General features: G+C 42.6%; 1 protein-coding gene across 1 annotated transcript in view; it reads right to left on the bottom strand.

Annotated features, from left to right (window-relative positions):
- Positions 1-21,485, bottom strand: part of pard3aa (par-3 family cell polarity regulator alpha, a) — a 429,242-nt gene that overhangs the window by 29,122 nt on the left and 378,635 nt on the right. The window contains exon 23 of the mRNA XM_079575903.1: positions 1,512-1,617. Coding sequence (XP_079432029.1) covers positions 1,512-1,617 — 106 coding nt within the window. The remainder of the gene's footprint in view (positions 1-1,511; positions 1,618-21,485) is intronic.

The following is a 21,485-nucleotide window of genomic DNA, read 5'->3' as shown; positions in this document are numbered from 1 at the left end:
ATGAGTGCATCCACTAAATAAAGGATTAAATGCGATTCATTAATTACAAAGGCCATAATAAACTAGGTAGTAGTGCATAAGAGGACTCAGTAACGGGACCAGACAGCATTGCCTAAGTCATAGGAGCCAAAATAATTACGATTAACAATATTATCACGATATTTACCTGTGGCTTTTGGTCACAGACTTCCATAGAGGTTTTAAATCATATGTGATGTGAAGAAATGCAACAATGATTAACCGTGTTGCTTTATTCATCAGTTACCTTGAACGCAGCATTAATATTTACCTTTCTTTTAAGCCTGGTGCTTCTCTCAGTGCGCATTACTGAAGGTGTGACTTCATGCCTTAAGGAAATTAAAATCCCGACACGAGATATTCCACTTCAAAATGCATAAGAAATTCTGTATCCAACATGGCAGCTTTGGAATAAACAATTGCTATTTTTTTTTTTTTTTTTCACGGTATATCTTGCTTTTGGAAAGGATTATTTTGTCAAACGTGTGAGGGGCTTAGCTGTATTAATACCAGCCATGCAAATAACACCATAAGACAAAAACAGAGATGAGCTGGCTTTGTGGCTGTCACTGCGTTTCACTGAAGCGCTGAGCCGCATAATGTCACCCGCCCAAGGTCTATTCGTCACTCCAAAAACAAATATTTTCTTACTAAAAAATGACTTGATTTCATTACACACTGGAAGTATTTCTGAAGAGTTGAACTAATAATACAATATTAGTTCAGTAATAAAATGGATCCAAGTTTAATTAGTTTAAACTTATTTTCATACTTGTTTCTTAAAACGTTCAGATTTTCTGGTTATTATGTTGTTTTTTCTTGGGGTGTCCAAACTTTTTAATCACAGAGGGCCATATGTTGAATGTTGGAATTAAATTGAATCCATTCTTTGTTCTACCAGTGAATTGTTTCCTGTGCCACTGGCTGCAATACAAGCCCAAGGTATGATGGTTCTACCCCCATGAAGTTTAACAGTTAGATAGACGTTCACTTTATGAATTTCTGAGCCCCTTCTACAACTGACTTTTCTCATTTTGACGACAAAATGCATGAGACTTGTCTAAATGTTGTGCCTAAACCTTTGCATCCCACTGTCGACTATTTGGGCCGAAATGAGCAAAGGTCCGTTTGGAGAAGAAGGCGCACAGAGTTCCACGAAGAGAACATCTGTCCAACTGTTACTCCTGGGGACGGATCCATCATCCTTTGGGGTTTTACTGCAACCAGTGGGACATTTCAAAGACTGATTTAAATTAATTTCCAACATATTCTGACGGAAAACGTAGCGCAATCTGTGAAAAGGCTGATGTTACAAAGCAAATGGCTTCTACAAATGGGTGACTTCAGAATCCACGATGGATGGCCTCAAGAGGTGCAGTCTGAAGGTTTTGAAGGCCTGTGGGTGGACCTTCAAAGAGCAGAGCGTGCAAGACAGCCCAGAAATCTGTGAAAAAAAAAAAAAAAGTGCATGTGTGTATGCGCGGGTGACTGACCCAAGGCTGGTCCAGGCTGTAGGGGTGCTCCTCCTCCTGCTTGGCCTGCTGGAACTCCTGCCTGAGCCGCTGTATCCGCTCGTGGTTACTGGGCGTCATCTGGACACTGCGACACACACAGACACAGTGGGGTGTTAGGTATCCAACAAAACTGCTTCATGGATCAGGTCATGGTTATTTTGAAAAGGACAAGAGAAATCTCTAAAGTTTCCATATTAGCGAGCTGGTTTGACTATTCTGACATGTACTCTGTTTGAACTAAAGCAATAGACAAAGCATACAAGCCAAAATGCACTGAATACAAAGGAAACCCAATCACATCTGAGTAATCTTCAGGTCAGGATAGGGTGGTATCTCCAACTCCAACTCACCAGCCCTTTCCAGGTAGCTCCCCAAAAACAGCCTATTTTTGGTATTCGGGGAAACCGCAGCAGGTGGAGGAAAACTGCACACCAACCTTCTGACGGTAAGAGCCACTCAAACTGTCGCGGTTATTCCCTTTTCTCTACCGCATTAAGCCTCACTTGGCTCCTCTTCATTAACGGCCTTTGAGGGGGTTGTCAATAGGAATCAATGGTCTTCCTTCAGCTCAATCAGCCTCCCCTTGGAACAGACACTACAGTGGCGGCGACACCACGCACCGTCGCCACGAGACAATGGAGTAATGAGAGCTTGTGCACAGAGCCCGGAGATGAGGGGTGACCACAGGGTTAGGAAAAGTGCTGGGAGTGGGAGAGTGGGGAGATTAAATGCAATGGCGCGCCGAAAGGGTCACTACCTCTAACCACCTGTCCATCTTTTGGTATTAACGTCTTTGTTCACACCATTTCAGATGATGTCCTACTTTTTCCAATGTTCCCAGGTGAGTTATATACAGGAGTTACAATTAAAAATGTGTTGCACCAATATTCCTTTCTCGGACCTGCGATGTCCCCGATGCATTTTCTCTTGGTTCTCCAAATAACTAAGCTGTGAAGATGTTGAACACAACGATTGAAAGTATTAAGGGGTGGACAAAGTTCATTTACCAGGGTTTTCCATGGGGCATTTAAAAGCAATACATTTCATCAAATGAATTGTGCCACAATCAAGGCCTTGAATGTCACACAAAAAGCATTGCATTCACTTAAAACTGGCATTCAATCTGTTAAATTTATTGGAAAATTATGACATTGCTCAAAGGCTTTGGGACCCACCATTACCCTAGAATTATAAGCCGCGACCCAAATATTTTTTTATTTTATTTTCCACACAAGTTTCTAATGAACAAGCAGTATGTTTGCCTTTAAGACGGAAATTATGATCAAAACAACCCAATAACATTGATTTTAACAGACTCCACTAGTGTTTCCATGCAGTTTCAGATGGAAAATACTGAAAAAATGTCCCTTGGAATAGGCCCGCGACCCGCAGAAAATGGTTCCGGGACCCACCACTTGAATCACTGGTCTAAAACATGTGCAGTTGCAGGTTTGCAAAAAAAGTTGGCAGTTTTGTCCAATTCTCTTCCCTCTGTTTGATTAAATGTTTGCCGATCTTAAGGAATTAAATATGCACAGATTCTTTTTTTGCGTTTGTGGCTTGCTTTTTCTTGTATACCCCCTGATTTTCTTTTCTTGTGTTGGAATGTCTGTCCAAGATTGGCCCTTTAAGTCCAAGAGCGTCCAAACAGCTTCCTCAGGGCTGCGTTGATGACGGTAGTTCCACCAGATGAATCTGTGTTCCGGGACACTGATCAACGCTGCACCAATATGTACAACCAACTATCAGGAAGTCATTTGCCAAAGTCTAACTGACGGACCACGGATACGTCTGGTGGCGTTTCTGTCATCAACACAGCCTTGAGGAAGCTGTTGGGTTTCCTAAGTCATCTTGATCCATTTACCCGCCCAACAAGTCCAAATTATTGTGCCAAGACCATTGTAGAAAAGACGCTTAAGGAAGCTGTTGGGTTTCCTAAGTCATCTTGATCCATTTACCCGCCCAACAAGTCCAAATTATTGTGCCAAGACCATTGTAGAAAAGACTCTCGTAGAGCTGCGAGTAAAAGCCTAAGAGAAAAAAAAAACCTTTCCAACATGGCCGCCCTCTTGACACCTGAGTCCCTATCATCACCGCAGGCACTTACAGGTGGCACGTCGTCCAGGGGGTGTGATTGTGATTGCTTGCTCGGGATTCCGGGGCCCGCAATTACGGCGATAATTGCAGATTAGAAGGAGCGCATCCCTTTTAACGATAATGGCCACGAGGACGCGCTGCCAATCAAGCCTCATTAAAAGCACAATAAATAGCCGGGGCTCGTAAGGATGAAAAGAAAAAAGAGCCATAGCCAGGGCGTTTGGGGAGAAGCACTTGGCTGACGCATTGTACTTCCCCGTACTGTCCAATCAATTATATTAGTTATCCTCCGTTTGAGTGGCGGACTGCATTAGTGCTTTTTAAATAGGCCTCTCTGCTGTTGGATGGAAAGCGTCTGAAGTCTACCTCTGTAATACATACTGTACTGTAAGTAAGTAACACTTTTTACATTAGTGGAATTACGTTTTTTACTTCGCTCAACAGTTTGAGTCAACGCTCCATTGATGTTCTGGCTGCTTCAGTGGCAGTGACATATTCAATTTAAGGCGTTCCTGGAAGCTTATTGGATAAAAGGCAAAGCATTTTCAACTCTCAACACAAAGGGACCCTATTGTTTTGCTTTTAGTGGTTGGGGAAACCATCGCATTTGACGGAAACCTTTGCAAGCAGGAGGAGTACATGGAATCTCTCCACAGAATCAGCCAGCAATCAAACCAAGGACTTCTTGCCACTGAATGCTTTTACTTGAATCTAATGCTAAAGTGGAGGCGTGTGTGTGTGTGTGTTCTTGTACTTATGACATTGTGTGGACCAGTTTGAGTCTTTAACCAACAGAGTGAGGACATTTTTGGAAAGTGAGGACATTTTGGGTGGTCAAGCTGTGGTTTTAGGGTTAGGGTTAGAATTGGGTTTAGATTCAGGTTAGGATTAAGGTTATGGTTAGGGGTTCAGGGTTAGGGTCTGAATAATTATGACCCCCCCCCCCATTATGTCTATGAGTGTCCTCACTAAGATAGCAGTACAAGATTGTCTGTTTGTGTGTGTGTGTGTGTGTGTGTGTGTGTGTTCTTGTATGTATGACATTGTAAGGACCAGTTTGAGAGTGAGGACATTTTTGTAAAGTGAGGACATTTTAGGTGGTCCTCACTTATTTGAAGGACTGTTAGAGGGTCAAGATGTGGTTTTAGGGTTAGGGTTAGAATTGGGTTTAGATTAGGGTAAGGGTGAGGATTAAGGTTAGGGGTAGTCATGAGTGTCCTCACTAAGATAGAAGTACAAGACTGTGTGTGTGTGAGTGTGAGACTGTGTGATAAAATAGCAATGTGATAAAATAAACCTCTTAAAGCGTGAACCTACTCTTATAAAACATTAATGAAGAAGGTCCAATGTGTTTTGATACTCTGAGGCCAACACTCTGCCCTCCTTGATACTACCACCCCATGTTCACCGAAGCAGCAGAACCAACAGACTCATCGGCCTCTCCATCAGATTCTCATTGCCAAACTTTGGTCTAAGCGTGAAAGTTTATCCATTGCTCCTCATTTGTCTGCGCTTCTTTACATTTCTCCCTCTTGGAAAATGCTTGTGCAGCGAACATGCAAATGAGCTTTTGCCGCAGCTTGTAAACAACAATGGCCTGATTTGATTGGAGATTTGATGCTAGCTTATTGTCATTAAAACACAGAACTTTATTTCAATTAGAACGAGTCGCAAACAGAATTAGACGCCGCCTTATCGAGTTGCAGATCTGCTGACTGTGCCCCGTGCGGAAAAAAAGATGTTAAAATATACAGACACCTCCCGGGTTTCTTTCAAAAGCTCCAAACTTTTTTTTTTTTTTTTATAATGCAAGAGGGGGCAGAGAATAGCACCCTGTGAGCAGATTTCCATATGCAGTTTGAAGGGTGACAGTGCCGGGGTTGACAGGTGTGACAGGCACGACACATGTAGTGAATAATGTAGTTCACAATCAAGCAAGCGTGAAAACAGAAGGGTTGATATCGTGTGTGGTGATGTTGGTGTGGTTTTCTAAATGCAATGTGACCTGCTTTGGATTCTTCAAGTGGGAATCAAGTTCATGTGTCGCTTTATTCACTTTAATTTTGTTCAATTTTGTCTATTTTGGACATGGTCACACGCTCTAATATTTGGTTGCAGCGCCTTTAGCTTTAATTACATCATGCACTGTGGCATTGTTTCATTAAGTTTCAGTGATGGCAAAAGATCTAGTGTTGCATTCATTTTCCACCTTGTATTGATGATGGGAGAGTGTAACCACCGCACAGAGCCTTCTCCAGCACATCCCAAAGATTCTCATGGTGAACACTTTTGTTTCTTGATCAGTCAGTGTATCACAGTGTTGTTGTTGTTCTGTGGCTTTTTCCTCAACTTTTTGTACTGTTTTTAGCTAACGTCAGTCGATGAAAAATGTTTGCTAGCACCTACAAACATGGCGGATCTCCATGGTAACAGTGCATTTACCCAAACAGTATTACAGACCTTGAACAGTCCGGAGAGTTCTTACCACTTTGATGTTTCGTAATGGTTGTAACAACAGTCCGACAACTCAGTAGTAGCACCATCCCTGAATGGAATAGCCTTCGAGGTGAGCTGGTATTGACCTCTGCCGACAAGAACTAGTATTAAAAGCTGTAGTAGTGGTCGTCGTAGAGTCATGTAGCGGCTGTGTAACTCGGGATATAAAACATTCCTTTCAACAGTGGCCGCAGCGCTAACCATTTTGACAAAACAGGCCGCAACCCCGGCTATAAACAAGACTGCTGCCTTTACACACTCTCCATGACCCAGTGGCCTCCTCTCAACACCGCCGGCATTAATTTAACAAAGAAATGGCTTCAGATCAGTTGCCGAGAGCCACACGCTGCCGGGCCGACGAGCCGAAGAGGGAAGGGGGGGGGGGGGGGGGGGGGGAGAAGGAAAGATCAGAAGAGACAAGATCCAGCAAATTGGAGAGAACTCGCGGCGAGCCACTTTAATATCTCTTTCAAAGTGTACCACGAATGGAAATTGGACTGAGTGGGAGCTTGGGAAAGGGAGCAAGGAGTGGGGGGCGGGGCTTCACTGGAGGAGGAAGAGGAGGAGGGGGGGGGGGGGATTTGTCATGGCAGTTCAAAGCGGGCCTGCGCAATATCTTGATTATCTGGAGGGAATGTAGGGAAATGGTGGATGGTTTAGTTGGAAGGGGGTTAAGAATGGTTCATGTGGAGAATGGGGTACAATCTTGAAGTCCTCACACATATAACAGAGAAAGAAGTGAGTTTGTTGCTTGTGGTTCATGAACTGTAAAATGCAAATAAACAAACTGTGACATAGTTATTTTGAATAGAGTGGAAAGTCATGATGGTCCTAGTGGGATCTTCCCTTCGAAACCTTCGACTTTGGGAACAAAGTACAAGACATACAGATGGTAGCACTGAAGCAGTGGTAGAACAAAGGACTCTAATTACTCTGAAATTATGTGAAATTAAGCAAAAATAATTCCTAATTTTTCACAGGACAATGCAAATAGTCAGGGACATTCATAGAGAGTAAACTCGAGGCCTATTGAAGGACTTTTCTTTGCCGGGCAGAATGAAGATGCATGCTGTGTAAACCCGCTGGCATATGGGTGCACTATCTCCCAATGTTTTTTAATCACTCGGCCCGACACCATTATCCGTGGAATCCCATTAACATGCATGGACCGGGGACAGGGAGCAGTGTTCTCATATGAGCATGAATATTATGATGATGCACTGAGATGGTTTCCAGTCCACCTCGATGACCTCGGACAAAAAACACTGCAAACTGTATTTAAAAACTGCTCATATGTAGAAACACAAAAAATATAATTTTATTGACAATACTATTGGTTTTGAAAATGACACAAAAAGGAAAAGAGTTGATTATTGATTCACTGAAAATATTTGTCTGGCAATATCGGTGTCTTCAGGTGAATGCAATTGATTTTAAAAGCATAACAAAAGCATATTAGCAACTTTTAGCCATGTAGCCATCAATTTATGTTTTCGCTAAAGGCAAGACAATGACTTTAATCATTTGCTATGGCGACAAAGAGAAAAATAAAAAGTAGAAGCGACATTTAGTACTCCACCACGTTAAGGTGGCGGTTCCAGGAGGGGACATCACACCTCAACATACTTTAATATAGGGACTGAGTTCATCATTTAACGCTCAATTCAAACAGACCCAGGAAGCCATTTGCTAGCAGACGTACGCATTTTTAGGAATGGGCTTAGATAGTCAAGGGCGTTTGTGTGATTTCTATGAAGACAACCCTCATGCTAATGCGTGATTAGGTAAGTCACATGCTAAAGTCACCCTTTAGCGCTACAACGTGATCTGTTAGCATCCACTAAACGCAGCAGAAGGCATATAGCTCTATTGCTAACGTGCGATTAGGTAAGTCACATGCTAAATTCTCCCTTCAAAGTAATCTGTTAGCATCCACTAAACGTAGTCGAAGGTATAGCCCCATTGTTAACGCGCGATTAGCTAACTCCAATGCTAAAGCCTCCCTTAAAGGATACAAAGTGAACTGTTAGCATCCACGAGACGCAGCATGAGGTATGGCTCTTTTGCTAATGTGCAGTTAGCTAACTTTTTGCGCGACAGCCTCCATTTAAACCACATAAAGGGATCTGTTAGCATCCACTAGACGCAGCATAAGGTATGGCTCTTTTGGAACAGCGAGCGGCCAGCCTGTCCCGTTATATAAAGAAGATGGATCCTCTCTGAACTGGTCACGTCGAAGTGTAATTAGTCAGCGTGATCGTTACAGATGCAATAGGTGTCACTGCTTATAAATCCCCCCAGCGAATATGTCAGTGTCAGGGGGGAAAGGCCGGAGAATGAGAGCGGCGGGAACAATTGGAACTCATTTAGAGGAGTGTGTCACAACGGCTTATGGAGACAAGGGCCAGTGTGACGGCACGGTTAGGACTTAGTAGGAAAGGGCTGGGTCGAGATTTCGTCTGCTTGCTTTCAGATGACTGTTTTCCAAAGGGCGTGACGTTAATGGCATTGTATTGAGAACTTCATTTTGTGAAGAAAGGTCGACAAAACATCATAAAAAAAGCATTGTAATGGGTGACTTTGATCTATTTTTTACTCTTGATATTTTATTCTAAGATGTTAAGGGAGAAAAACACATATATTAAAATTCTCTGCTTCCCTAACCTTTTTGAGATGTGTTGCCATCACATGCCTTTTTGGGGGGATGACAATGCAGCTTCTGTGATATCCACCTGTGTTTCGAAAGTAGACTTGTTGACAGGGGTCTGACCTTTCAGAAGCCTTTAATTTTTAGTATGTGGACACCTGTCTGAGTAATAGTCATCCTTTCATCCAGAGGGGTATTCGTGCAGATGTCCTCCCCGTGCGTGAGGCCTAGGACTGGGATGCAAACTATGCTACTGCCCCCCACTTATAGGCTGCTGTTGGTGGATCAAAGGGGCTCAGTCCTGTAAACATTGCCACTGGCCAATAAAGCGGTAATCCAATCACTCAGAGGCGCAGGAGAGTGAGGGGGTCAGGCGTCCGGAGCAGCTACCCGGTCAGAGGGGTAATCCCTAAAGATCGCACGCACAGGACGGGAAGGATGCACTGAAATAACTGAACACCAGAGTACCCAAAGGAGACCTATGCAAACATGGGGAGAACAGTCAAACTCCACTCAGAAAGGCCCCGTCCGGCCAGGGATCTAACCCGGGACCTTCTAGCTCTGAAGCCCAATCTTGGTATGGTTATTTATGTTTCAAGTTGATGAGTCGTTGTTCCAATGGTATTGCAACAAATCAAGACCGCAAGAAACAATATAAATTGTTATATATCAAATCCTAGATTTGAGATATTTGCAAGTTCAGGCTCCACAAATTGAGCTTGTAAGAGGACGTTTTCAACAGTAGCCATAAAAGTCAAGTCCAGATGGCAAGATCGATTAGTGCAACAAGATCGGATTTAGAAAGTTGCACTAGAGATGATTGGCAGATGGGTTAAGTGAGCTGGGTGAAAAAACAATGACAATATGGACTGGGGATCAAATGATCAACATTGAGTTTAGTGAATTTCTTTTCTTTTTCACCATTTCTCATGTACAATCAGGCATCACAGCTTAAAAACACTGAAAATTGTATCCCAAAGAAGTGACAAGCTTATAGGGCAGTGGGTCCAGTGAGTGACTATATCTGCCAACCAACTAACATAGCACAGTGATAGATATAGTTAGGTAATGACATTGGAAGGACCCACTGTTAACCCAAGTTAAACAAAAGTCTAGGCTTTGATTTTACATGTTCTCATGTGAGCTTGATTTTTATAAATGCTAACTGTAGCTAACAAAATTCCATGGAATTGAAATATCAGAAACGACCTTAGCTATCTAAGCCTGTTCCTTCAAATGCATACTTCTGTCAATAAATGGCTCCCCTGACTTGTTTGAATTGAGCGTTCTATCCCAATTCAAATAAATGGTGAAGTCCGGCCCTATACTAAAGTATTGCGAGTCCGTTTCATGGTATTTTATTTTCTATTTCTGTTGTTTTGCGATCATTAACATATTCTATTAGTGGCCACTGGATCTGTTAACATCCCCAGAAAAAGCAAAAACTTAACTGAATATGACTTGGTATTTAGGCACTTTTATACACAAACTATTAAGTAAATTCCCCGAAGGGCTGTATATCTATTTGACCTCAGCTAAGTGTGGTCGATGGGCTGACATCTGGATCTTTCATAGTTTGGGATGTTTGAATGCTAAATGCTAACGGCTATAGGAAAAATAGACTGAGCAAGCTAACAAACTCGACCGGTTTCCCAGACTAGCCAACCTAACTGTCCGCGCGCATTCAATTGAATCTGTCTTTCCTTTTTATTTATTATGTTTACAGTCTGTCACCATGGTTACTACCCCCCAAGTGACATCACTGAAAACAATCTACTGAACGAGACATAGCACACTCTTTACCACTGATTACATTTCATGGTGCATTCCTCCAGCAGGGCGGTCCCCAATTGCGTTCGCATTTTGACAGTCTCGGGCTTGTTCATTTCTCCGCTTTAAAGTGGAGGGAAAAAAGTGCGGTGACTTTAAAATCTCGCCGTGTTATTCCTTATCTGATGGCGGCTGATTGAAATTCTATCAGATTATCTGCCTTCTCTCGGCCCGGGCCCCCTGTATCTCGCCGTGGCAGACGAAGCCCCCCATGCTTCTTAAGTTGGGCCCCTTTGGCAATCTTTGCATCCAGTCAAAGGCTTAGCTCATCTTTATTCCATGGCCCTGCGGACTTTCATTTATTTCAAAGACAGAAAGATTTTTTTTTTTTTTCGCTTCTTATTTTTGCGGGAGATGGACAGCCTTTGGGAGCGACCACCGCGATGGAGAGATTAGATCTGCATTACCGCTGGTCATTTCTGGAGGCGAGAACGACACAGATAAGACAGAGTCAATCTTTCGCTTTTCAAATGAGCACACATCGGCCAATCTGCCGAGCGTTTCACAGCCGCGGCGTGACGGCGTTTGAACATGGAGCTGCGTGTGCGCCTTTCTTCACATAGGAATGTAAATAAAAATCACGTTAGATATGATCGAAACCTTTACAAACGCATGCTGCAATGCATTTTTTAAGGGGCAGGCCTCATAGCAGTGAATGCAGTATGTCGTAGCAAAACTGTTCAGAGACAGTCGACGTTTCCATCATCTGCATAAAATTCACATAAATACAAAATCTTGCCTTGTTAATTTACACATCAGTATGATCAGAATGATGTGTAAAGAACGCTCCGCTGCATTTGTGAGCTTTTCCCTCTCTTCGCCTTCGCCCTGCGCCGGGTTAGTGACAGCTGCATGGGGACAAAGGCCGATAATTCCTCGGATTTGTTGGGCGCTCAGTTGGCCGTGTTCCGCTGCGACTGATGCTCCGACCCAGGCGCCTCTGCAGATCAGCCCTCGAGGAGCTCACGGGGACCGGGGGCCAAGAGGGACGGAGTGGGGCCGACAGGGAAACCCGATCCCACAAATCAAGTGTGTCTTTACAGGCATGTGGCAAAGGGAATGTGGCGTAGTGTGATGACAGTGCAGTGTGGTTGTCTGAAGTGGATCATCAGCAACATAGTGTGTTCACTATGCAATCACAATGACGACTTCCCCATTGCCTGGCCTGTTTATCAAGTAGCCCTTCCACCGTACAGCGGACGAGTTCAGATTTTTCCCTTAAAGGGCAATGTGAAAAGAAGTTGATCAGCTGATGGCAGTGGTTGGTATGGCGTTGGGACCCACTGTGCAGAAATACTGAAAGCCCACTTTTGGGTCCCAACCCACCAGTTGAGAATGAGCGCTTTAGGGTTCCTAAAAAACAACATTGAGGTTGCCATAGCACATTGCAAGCAGAAGGACATCCAAATGAACCATCTCGGGCTCTGAGAACCTCAGAGAGTGGTCTCCTGTTGGTCACAGAGTCAGGACTGAACAGGAATGATCAGTTTTATGTGGGCTAAAACATGGTAGTCCTCCAGCAGATTTGAGACAAGCCTCTACTATTCTAAACACAGTCAACTGTGTAATATGCTTTTAAATATATTATATGATGGTAAATAATAGGTTGTGTTCACATTCTAGAATTTGATGATGTAGTTATGATGATGGAGGGCACGGACCACAACAAAACATTGACAAATGCTGAAATTCATTATTTAGAAGTGACTGACATATTATTGTTATGGCTGAAAGTCCTTTCATCAGGGTAATATTTTGGAATATTGGCACCACTTTTGGACACTATTATGAGAAAATAATTGTACCTTAGTCTACACAAGCTGACAGAGAAGGCACAGAACTTTGCTTCATGTGGTTTGTCCCAGTAATGACAGATGTTAGCCAAAAACCAGGACAAAGGAAAAAAAACAACAATTTTCTTTTGACGATAACCATAGTCACCACCGTGGAATTTGTAGCTGCCCGCCGCCTCAAACTTCAAACTATAGGCGGTTTAGAATGTTGTGATGTCACATGAACGCAACTTCTGGTTTTATTGATTGCATTTGACTTTCTAATGGAATTACATGCACTCCCTTGCTCTGCTTTATGAACGAATCGTGCTCTACACATAAACTTGCCTTTCCTTTATCTATCTGGTGAGCTGTACTCGGCTGTCAATGGACCCCTCCGACGGCCAATTCACAAAAGCAATAACAACAATATGCACCAGTCGTAGCATGGGCAGTTTGGCCATTTTCTAACAAAACAAGTCAATATGTTAAGTCCTTTTTTCTAAGACCCGTTAATCCTGGAGTAATATATCTTCTCGCTCTGTTCATTTCCAACATAGAAACAATACAACCAAGGCCTCCGTAAATACGGCACTTGTTCCACCATTACTGCTCCTACTGTATGCTTTTCTAAGCTTTCTTTGTCTGAGGGTTTCTCTCATCTACAGGTGCGCGTTTAAGGCTCCTGCAGCTGTCTTCTACACCACGGACGCCTCACGTCGCTCCTTTCACCACAGAGTTTTATGCTCCATAGGGGGAAAAAAACACACTGGAACTGATCAAAGACAATGGCAGTCGAGTAGTGTGAGCTTTTCACTGTGGTCACTGAGAAACAGGTGTGACCTCGTCCACAAAAGAAGTGCACTTGGAGCTTTCAAGGAGCTGGGATGGAAACTGGACTTATTTTTTTTATTTTTTTTAAAGCTTTTAGCCACATTACCATATTATAGTGTCTTTCCCTCTGAACAATATCAATAGCTATTTTGAGTAATGTTTGTTTCAACAAAAGAAATTGAAGCTAGCGATTTTATCGCTCAGTTTTCCTATTTGTTGATGAAAGCAATGTTCCATCTAATCTGCGAAATCTTTGTGAAAATGAAAGACCCAAGTTGGCGTCTCCTGCTGGTTCGTAGAGTCAGGACTAAACACAGTGAGGCTTTACTTACTTAAGCTAAAACCGTGTGTATGAGGCTGATTGTTGTCAAATAAAAAGTGGCTAAAAGCTTGAGAAAAGTAGATAACGTTGATCTCTCTTCGCACGGGGAAGGCTGCTGCCACTCATTTCATACGATTATTCCTCCATTCTCTTTATGTCAAGTAGACTTCTGTCCAACGCCACAACAGCAAACCTACACTAGGCTCAGTGTGTTCTTCTTCTCTGTTTGTTTGGTATTGAACAACAGCAGAGCATGACATCTCCACTTCTACTTATGAGTGCTTTTGAAGAGGCCCAAGTTGGGGCGGATTTGACGGGCAGAAGAACGGAGTAAATAAAAGAGGAGAGGACGGAGTGGAATTCATATCAATTATTCAGTGGATATTGAGCGGTGTTGGGCAGGAGGACAAAGGGAGGACACACAGGAGGCCACATGGGCTGTCAGTACTGTTAGGACCCGGCTCTTTTGTATCACGTGAGAACAGATATTTGGAAACAGCCAAAGCAAACATTGGAGATAGAAGTGTTTGTACTTTATCTGTACTTCACGTTATGTGCAGAATGATTATGGTGTTTACCATTGTCTATCAGCTAATCTCACTGACATGGTCTTGTCATGTTCTGTAGTGTGTAAGCAAAGCATGAGTCAGAAGCTTGTTCAGATTTCCTTACAATCCTTACAGTACGAAGGGAGCACATGGACCGGGCTTAAAAAAGTTCTCAAGGCCAAAACAGAGATCCAGAACTAATGTGTAGGAATGGTTACTTGAACAATAAGAAGTAGGCAAGTAGGCAAGGCAAGGCAAGTTTATTTGTAGAGCACAATTGATACACAAGGCAATTCAAAGTGCTTCACAGTTGCATAAATACAAGAAAGCAAATAGAATCAATAAAAACATCAACATAAAACTCAGTAATCAATAAAATACTTTCAGTTATATGCATTTTTAAGTCTTGTTAAGATTCGCTCTGTCTTGAGAACTATTTTAAGTTTTGTTTTGACTCGCTCTGTCTTGAGCACTATTTTTAAGTCTTGTTTTGACTCGCTCTGTCTTGAGCACTGTTTCCCTCTGTCTTGAGCACTATTTTTAAGTCTTGTTTGGACTCGCTCTGTCTTGAGCACTGTTTCCCTCTGTCTTGAGCACTATTTTTAAGTCTTGTTTGGACTCGCTCTGTCTTGAGCACTATTTTTAAGTCTTGTTTGGACTAGCTCTGTCTTGAGCACTATTTCGCTCTGTCTTGAGCACTATTTCTGTCTTGAGCACTATTTTTACTTGCTCGTTCAAACAAAGTTACCTAACCTCTGTTTTGTCGCTCCTTCTCCTCCGGACATCAACATAAAATTAATCAATTACAGTAAAAGGCAAGACTGCAGATAAAATACTCACATTCATGGGCAAAAAGAACTGTTTTCAGCCTGGATTGGAACATTGTCAGAGTTGAGGCCTGTCTCACATCCTCGTGAAGACTGTTCCAGAGTACAACTGTTCGCTTTCATTTCGAAGCCTGATTATAGTTGTTGTTTGGTGCAGCGAATCAAAGTCTCTGCTAATTTTGTCTGAAATGTAATCTGTATAGGGAGAACTGTTTCTTGTGAGCCGATCCAAATGAGCCGAATATGTGATCACGAGAAGACACTTCCACGATCTATGTATTGCCAGTGGTGACGCTTTGAGAGTTGGTCCCGAATGTACGCCAGTTGAGAATCACTGCATTAGAGACGCTTCTGCAGTAGAACAAGAAACAACTAGAGCGAGCAGGACTACTTAATCCAACGTGAATAAAGTAAAATACTACAGGTCTGCTTCTGACGAGGGAATAAAATGACTAACAAGCGCCAAAAACTTTATTTTTTTGATGAGATTTCCTCTTTACACAGTTGGTCCCTGTGTTTTCAATCCGATTCTCTGCCTCAAGCTGGCGATCTGCCACCGGATTTATTACTGAAACTAATTACAGACATAAATGAACATAAAAAGCCAAAGATGATGTCGATAGACCATCAGCAGACAGGACGGCCCGATGATGAAATATCAGTAACTCTTCAAACCATCAGCAGCGTGGCACAAGTTCAGAAGATCCATAATTCCGTCTCCATTGCACAATTGTTTTATGATTTAATTGAATCCGTTTCGAAACATTAATAATTGAAAATATAGTGGCGTTCAACTCATCTGACCTCGGACTTTTCCTGGACTCATTCTTTTTTGCAAACAGTGCGGTGTGATGGACAGCTGCAGGGGGAGAAAAAAAAAGAAAAGGGATAAACTTTGAAGTTGGAGCCAGTAATCCCAACCCATTGATTCAGAGGCTAAATATCGCACGCGCGCGGAAAGAGAAAGGAGCCGGGAGACGAGGCCAGGCTGGAGCTAATAAAGAAGCTAATATATTCACCGAAATCACGTCCACATATGAAGGCAAACATCTGAAGGCGTCCAGAGCAGCGGCGGTCATTCAAAATGAGGGAAACGCACTCTGCATTTCAAACATCCGAGCCAGTCAGGGTTAAGAGGCGACGCCGACGCATTTGAGAGATATGGAACGTTTTAGTTTGATTTGAATAGACACATCGTGCATAATCGAGGCTTAAAAAAACATCGGAATTTCAACGGCATCCAAGCAAATCTACGGCGCAGGGATGAAGACACTTTGAATTATTGGGTGATGGATCATGGGCTCTAGAAATGTGGAGGACGGCTTTGTGTTCCATCTACTGTATGACACAAGAAAATGTAAGAATCACGGATCGGAGAGGTTCAGGAAAGGAAGAAGAAAACTGAATGAAGCAAACTACTACTTCGAGTCTGTTTCGATGATGGTTGAAAGTTCAAATATCTCAAGTAAAAGTGGAAATATTCAACACTGATACTCCTAATGTCAGGTTCATTTGACTCACCGAGCTTCTGCAGCAATGTAGAAAGCTGAAAGCTAGAAAAGTAATATATATAACATGAAGTAATTACTCAAAAACCATGTGGCGACCTAACAAGGTGCAAAGCCTCCGGATCACTGCACACAGTTAGCAATGACTGTAAAAAAAAAAGTACCTTATGGAAAAGAACTCCCGACGCTACAGGACCAGAAGTTTTGAAAGACGCCAGACGAACTTTAGTTGGAGAATACTTGTAATGCACTCTCACTCCGCGGCATTAAATTTAAGAGCAGGTTAGAGGTGTGAAATCTGAAATTGGCCCGCTGTATTTTGCATTAAGCGACATCAAGTAGCACTCCAAGACTAGTGGCCGGGCGACCTACTTGGGACAAAATGGAGCCGGGAAGTGGATTCTGCTGTGGGGGTGTGGTCCCGGCAAAGGGGTGATCACTCATTTTTTTGGGGATTTGATGATTACTCATGAGATATAAAGAGGTTTGGCAAGAATTATGCTGTTAACTAATGCATTTTTACAAGGACAATAGCTTGTTCAGTCTTTTTCCTCCTTTAGATGGTGGTGGTTTGTTGCTGTTCCTACTGATTCAGACTGTATAGGCCCAAAAACTATGGAATACAAGCAAGTCCATAAAATGGCATCCATAACGTGAAACCCATCCGTAGAAATCCTAGTTATAGATATCTGAGCGTTGACTGGTACATACTGTTGTGGGTTTCTGGAGCAAGACCATCATCTCACCTCTTAAGACCCTGTTGGCTATTGGCTACAAAACCTTGATGGTTCTGTGGTCCATTCCCAATATTTTTGGAAAGTTCAAAAGAGCTGCATACCTCTGGCCAGCTGTTAACCAATTTCTAACTTTTCAGAGTCATTCCGATGTCTTTACCTTCCCGTTTTGTGTGAGGGAACATAGCCGCATAATAATTCTGCATACCTGGGACACTTCAATCCAACAGCCTTTCAGTTTGAAATGTGGAGAAAAATAACAATATGGTCGTAAAACTCACTTGATTTTGATGTACTACAAGGACGAAAAGTTAGGTATAGAGGCCTTTTCTTTCTTTCTTTCTTTTTTTTTTACAAGAATGACGTAAAGGGATAGAGCACCGAAGCTTCAAGCCAAGGCCAGCTGTGCGACCCTGACCTCCACTTCTGTTGTCACTTTGTAACACTTAAGACGCTCTTGTCCTTTCAGCTGTTCCTCCGCACTGAACGCCTGCGGGCACGTTATCAGACAGCGGACCCTTTTTACAATACGGCCCATGTATCAGGTGCAAAGCAGTTTAGCTCTTAACATTTTGCAGAGCACCGGCTAATGGCTTCTGCCTCTCTGTCCTAATCACCCCTACTTTGGTGCTGGCTTTCTTTTACTGTAAATTCCGCTATAGCTTTTCACTCCGGCGCATAATATTTCCCCATATCCAACGTCGGCGTACTTTGAAAATGCACTGCAGATGAACTCGCAACGCCTTGAAACCCGAGGATGGCTCATTATGGGATTTATTATGTAATGATTGCAGGGGGAAAAAACTGCAAGATGATGAAGTCAGAGCTACTCATGGCTACAACAGTTCTATAGCACAGCGATTTTAAAAACGTGCTCTTTTATGGCGATTTCTAAACCTTCATGTATTTTATGTGGTTTCTCCATCGTTAACATATTAAAAAGGAGATTTATTGGCAACTAGATGTGTATTCAACCCCCGAAAAGCAAATAAAATAACCTTTTACGACTTTTACACGATACTGATGAACTAAAGTGAAATCTCAGAAGGTTTATACAAGTATAGTAAGGATTTTTAACCAGGCTCAGACATCATGTAAACTCTAGATCAGTCATAATTTGCCATGTTTGATGGCTAATGCTAACGGCTATAGGAAAAATGCATTGAACAGAAGTCAGGAACGAATGCCATTTCAAAGCATGTGTTTCAAGGATTGTCAAGTAGTCAGTTAGTCTAATCATTTGTGGAAAAAAAAAATACCTTTGAGTACAATGCATCAAATTACAAAGCATTTTTAAAGATGGCGGGCTAGCAGCTAGTTGTTTGCATTAGCATCTTAAAAATCATTCCCCGTGAGTTGTGAAATCTGCTTATAAGCCAAATCCTTTCAGAAGGTTAAGAATGAGTTTGGACCAATCATTTCAGACTGACATGTTTCCTCTTTCTTTGTTCGTAAGCAAAAATGAAAAACAGATAGTTTAAGCACTATTTATTGCTAGCTAAGTACATACACTTGGGCCAACAGAACAGTATATTACGGTCTTTTCAATCTGTATGTGCGCCAAACTGCAAACTGTAATACAGCTGCAGATGAATCCACTTGAATCTCAAACGCTCATATCACATGCAGCTGACCCTCCTGGACCCACTTGTTATTCCAGCGTGCTGCCAGAGCTCTTGCACATGCACTAGATACGGCTAACTGAAGGCTAATGTTAACATTCATAGCAGTGGTGGACATGGTTAATGTTACATGAGCGTCTGTTCACTTGCAGTTTCAGTCTCCTGAGGCTGTGGCAGGTGGTTACTTGTTTTAATTTTATTTATTGCACTTGTATAATAAGTGTGGCATGTTGGGTTGGATCACACCAACCACAGGGTTAGCAGTTTAAGTACAACAAATCTGCTACATGGTCGATGTTACAACTTTATACTACACTTTGCAAAACATTGGTAAATACTGAAGGCGAGACATGGCAGGTGAAAAGAAACATTTTTCACACCGTGGTCACGATTTTTAGCTAATTTTTTCTCATAACATCTTAGTTTTAATGTCAGAGGGGAACAATGAAACTCCAGCTTTGACATTGACATTTATGACATTTCCCGGAAAAAACTAGTAATCGTGGCGCACTGGCCGGTTTCCTACGCTTAATCATTTACAAATATTGACATATTTGGAATCCATGTGCAGCACATAAGGCGATTGAGATGACATTATAATCCAAATATGGTCATTTCCTTTCTGGGACACAGCTCAGACGATGAAAAAGTTTGGATACCTCTTCCATGCTGTTTTGAATATAAGACGCCTTTATGACTTTGTATCTCAGAGAAACATATTTCAGCAATGAGCCATATTGGAAAAACATATGCCTTCTCACAACTGAAAGCGATAAGAAAACATCCGTCGGATTTCACGCACACCTGTTGCGGCGTGCGGTATCCCTTACACCCAACAACCGGGTGCTTTTTCAATATTTATCCCGAGGCATGTATATTCTATGAGCGACGGCGGCGCGTGTACCCTCCGCCCGCGCGCCCGTGTTCTGCCGCGGCTAACAAGGCGAGGCGACGTCCCACTGCGCTCCTTCAGGAGGGCGCCGCACCTGTAAAGAGTCTCATTTACCCGAGCGCCGCATCGCACACAAACACACACACACACACACACACAATCTGCGCACCTCCAAATGTCAGCGGCTACGCTCAGCGGGAGAGCCACGGGCCGCCGATAAATAATGCACCAGATAGTTTTTCACACCATCTCTCGACTGTAGCCAGACTGTACACAAGACCAACTTTACATCTCACCAATGAAGTATTCAAGAGAAGAGTCACACGCTGTGATGAGAAAAACGACGGTAGATGTTTGTTGGGGAAACAAATCCGTCTTCAGAAATAAGGATTAGAGGAAGGTTAAAGGCTGTTGGAACAGGTTAGCAAATGTTATGATGAACAAATAATGATAGAAGCACTGGACATCAAAAGGAAATGAGTTAAGATAGTTTTTCAGTTAACATCCCATGAGTCTCCAACCAGCTCGGGAGCTCTATAGGTGCACCAAATGATTGACTTACGACATCTTGAACCTTTAGACAAATGTAGAGAAGTAATAGGAGGAGACTAATCTTCTTTCTTCCTTTGTATTGTAATATCTTGCCGACTAACTGTCCCATGTGAACTCCACCTAAGTCAAGCAGTTACCCAAGTATCTTCAAAGCTGAGTTTTTTTTGTTGTAAAAGTATCTCATGGGGGAAAAGATAAGAGACCTTTGGTATATTCAATGCTTTTTTAAGTTGTTTGTAGTGTTTGAGAAGTTAAATTGCGGCCCGACCATATCTTGCTTTGCGATATATCGCAATATATGTCGGTAGGGCTTGGGAAATTCATCAAAATTTCTTTAAGATCGCAATCTCAACTTAATGTCATGGTGCAAATTCTGTGGCAGTAACAGCTCCTTTGTTTGGAGTTTGGACGAGTACAACTAAAGAGCTCATCTATGTCCATGAATTATATAATGTCAATGATCTATTTTTGTTTGTGTTTTATATGAAAAAAAAAATACATCAACAAAATGTATAGAACCCTGATTATCGGGAAAAAAAGCAACAGGGCGAACCGGACCCCGAAACAAGTCCGGTTCGCCTTGTCTGTACTTATTTTCCCGATAATGACCAGCGTTCTATACATTCATACACTTTTATGACAACCGATAGGTTAATTTAATGATTTCCTAGCTACTTATTGCTAGCTTTGCTACTTAGTTGAAGCTGCAGTTGGAGAGGAAGAATGGTGGTGAATCTCTGGGTAAGTTGAAAGTCGGACTCCCGTTAACTTCACGAGCGATTCCCCCAACTTCTCTCACAGGGACGGGGGCAGAGATAGTGTCCTCTACTACGTACGTGCGGAGTGATATGAAAGACCTGTATTACAAGCATGAACTCCGTTGCCATTAGCAGCGGTCGTTATTTTTTTCAGAGGTCGTCTATCAGAAAATAATGACCGGTAGATTGTTGAAAAATCCCATTCAAGTCAATGGAGCGTTCTACTTGCTGTATAATAATAGCACATAACACATGATAAACAAAAGCTCCCTCTCTGCAAACTTTGCTGTCCCACGCTTACTCCATTACTGGGCCTCCACTGACGAAACAGAAGGACGCCATCACACACACGCAGGGGGAGGGGAAGGGAGGGTCAGCGGTCATGACCCCACATAATGGCTGTCGGGGCATAAAACGAAGATGATGCATGGTTTCAATTTGGTCTATCAATACGGTGTAATAATCGATGTCGGGGTCGGGGGGTGAGCACTATAACAGATGGAAGAGCGCACAG

Source organism: Gobius niger (assembly GCF_951799975.1).
Source record: "Gobius niger genome assembly, chromosome: 18".
In the NCBI taxonomy this organism is placed as follows: Eukaryota; Metazoa; Chordata; class Actinopteri; order Gobiiformes; family Gobiidae; genus Gobius; species Gobius niger.
Note: the sequence above shows the minus strand (reverse complement) of the source record. Positions and strands in the feature narration are given on the sequence as shown.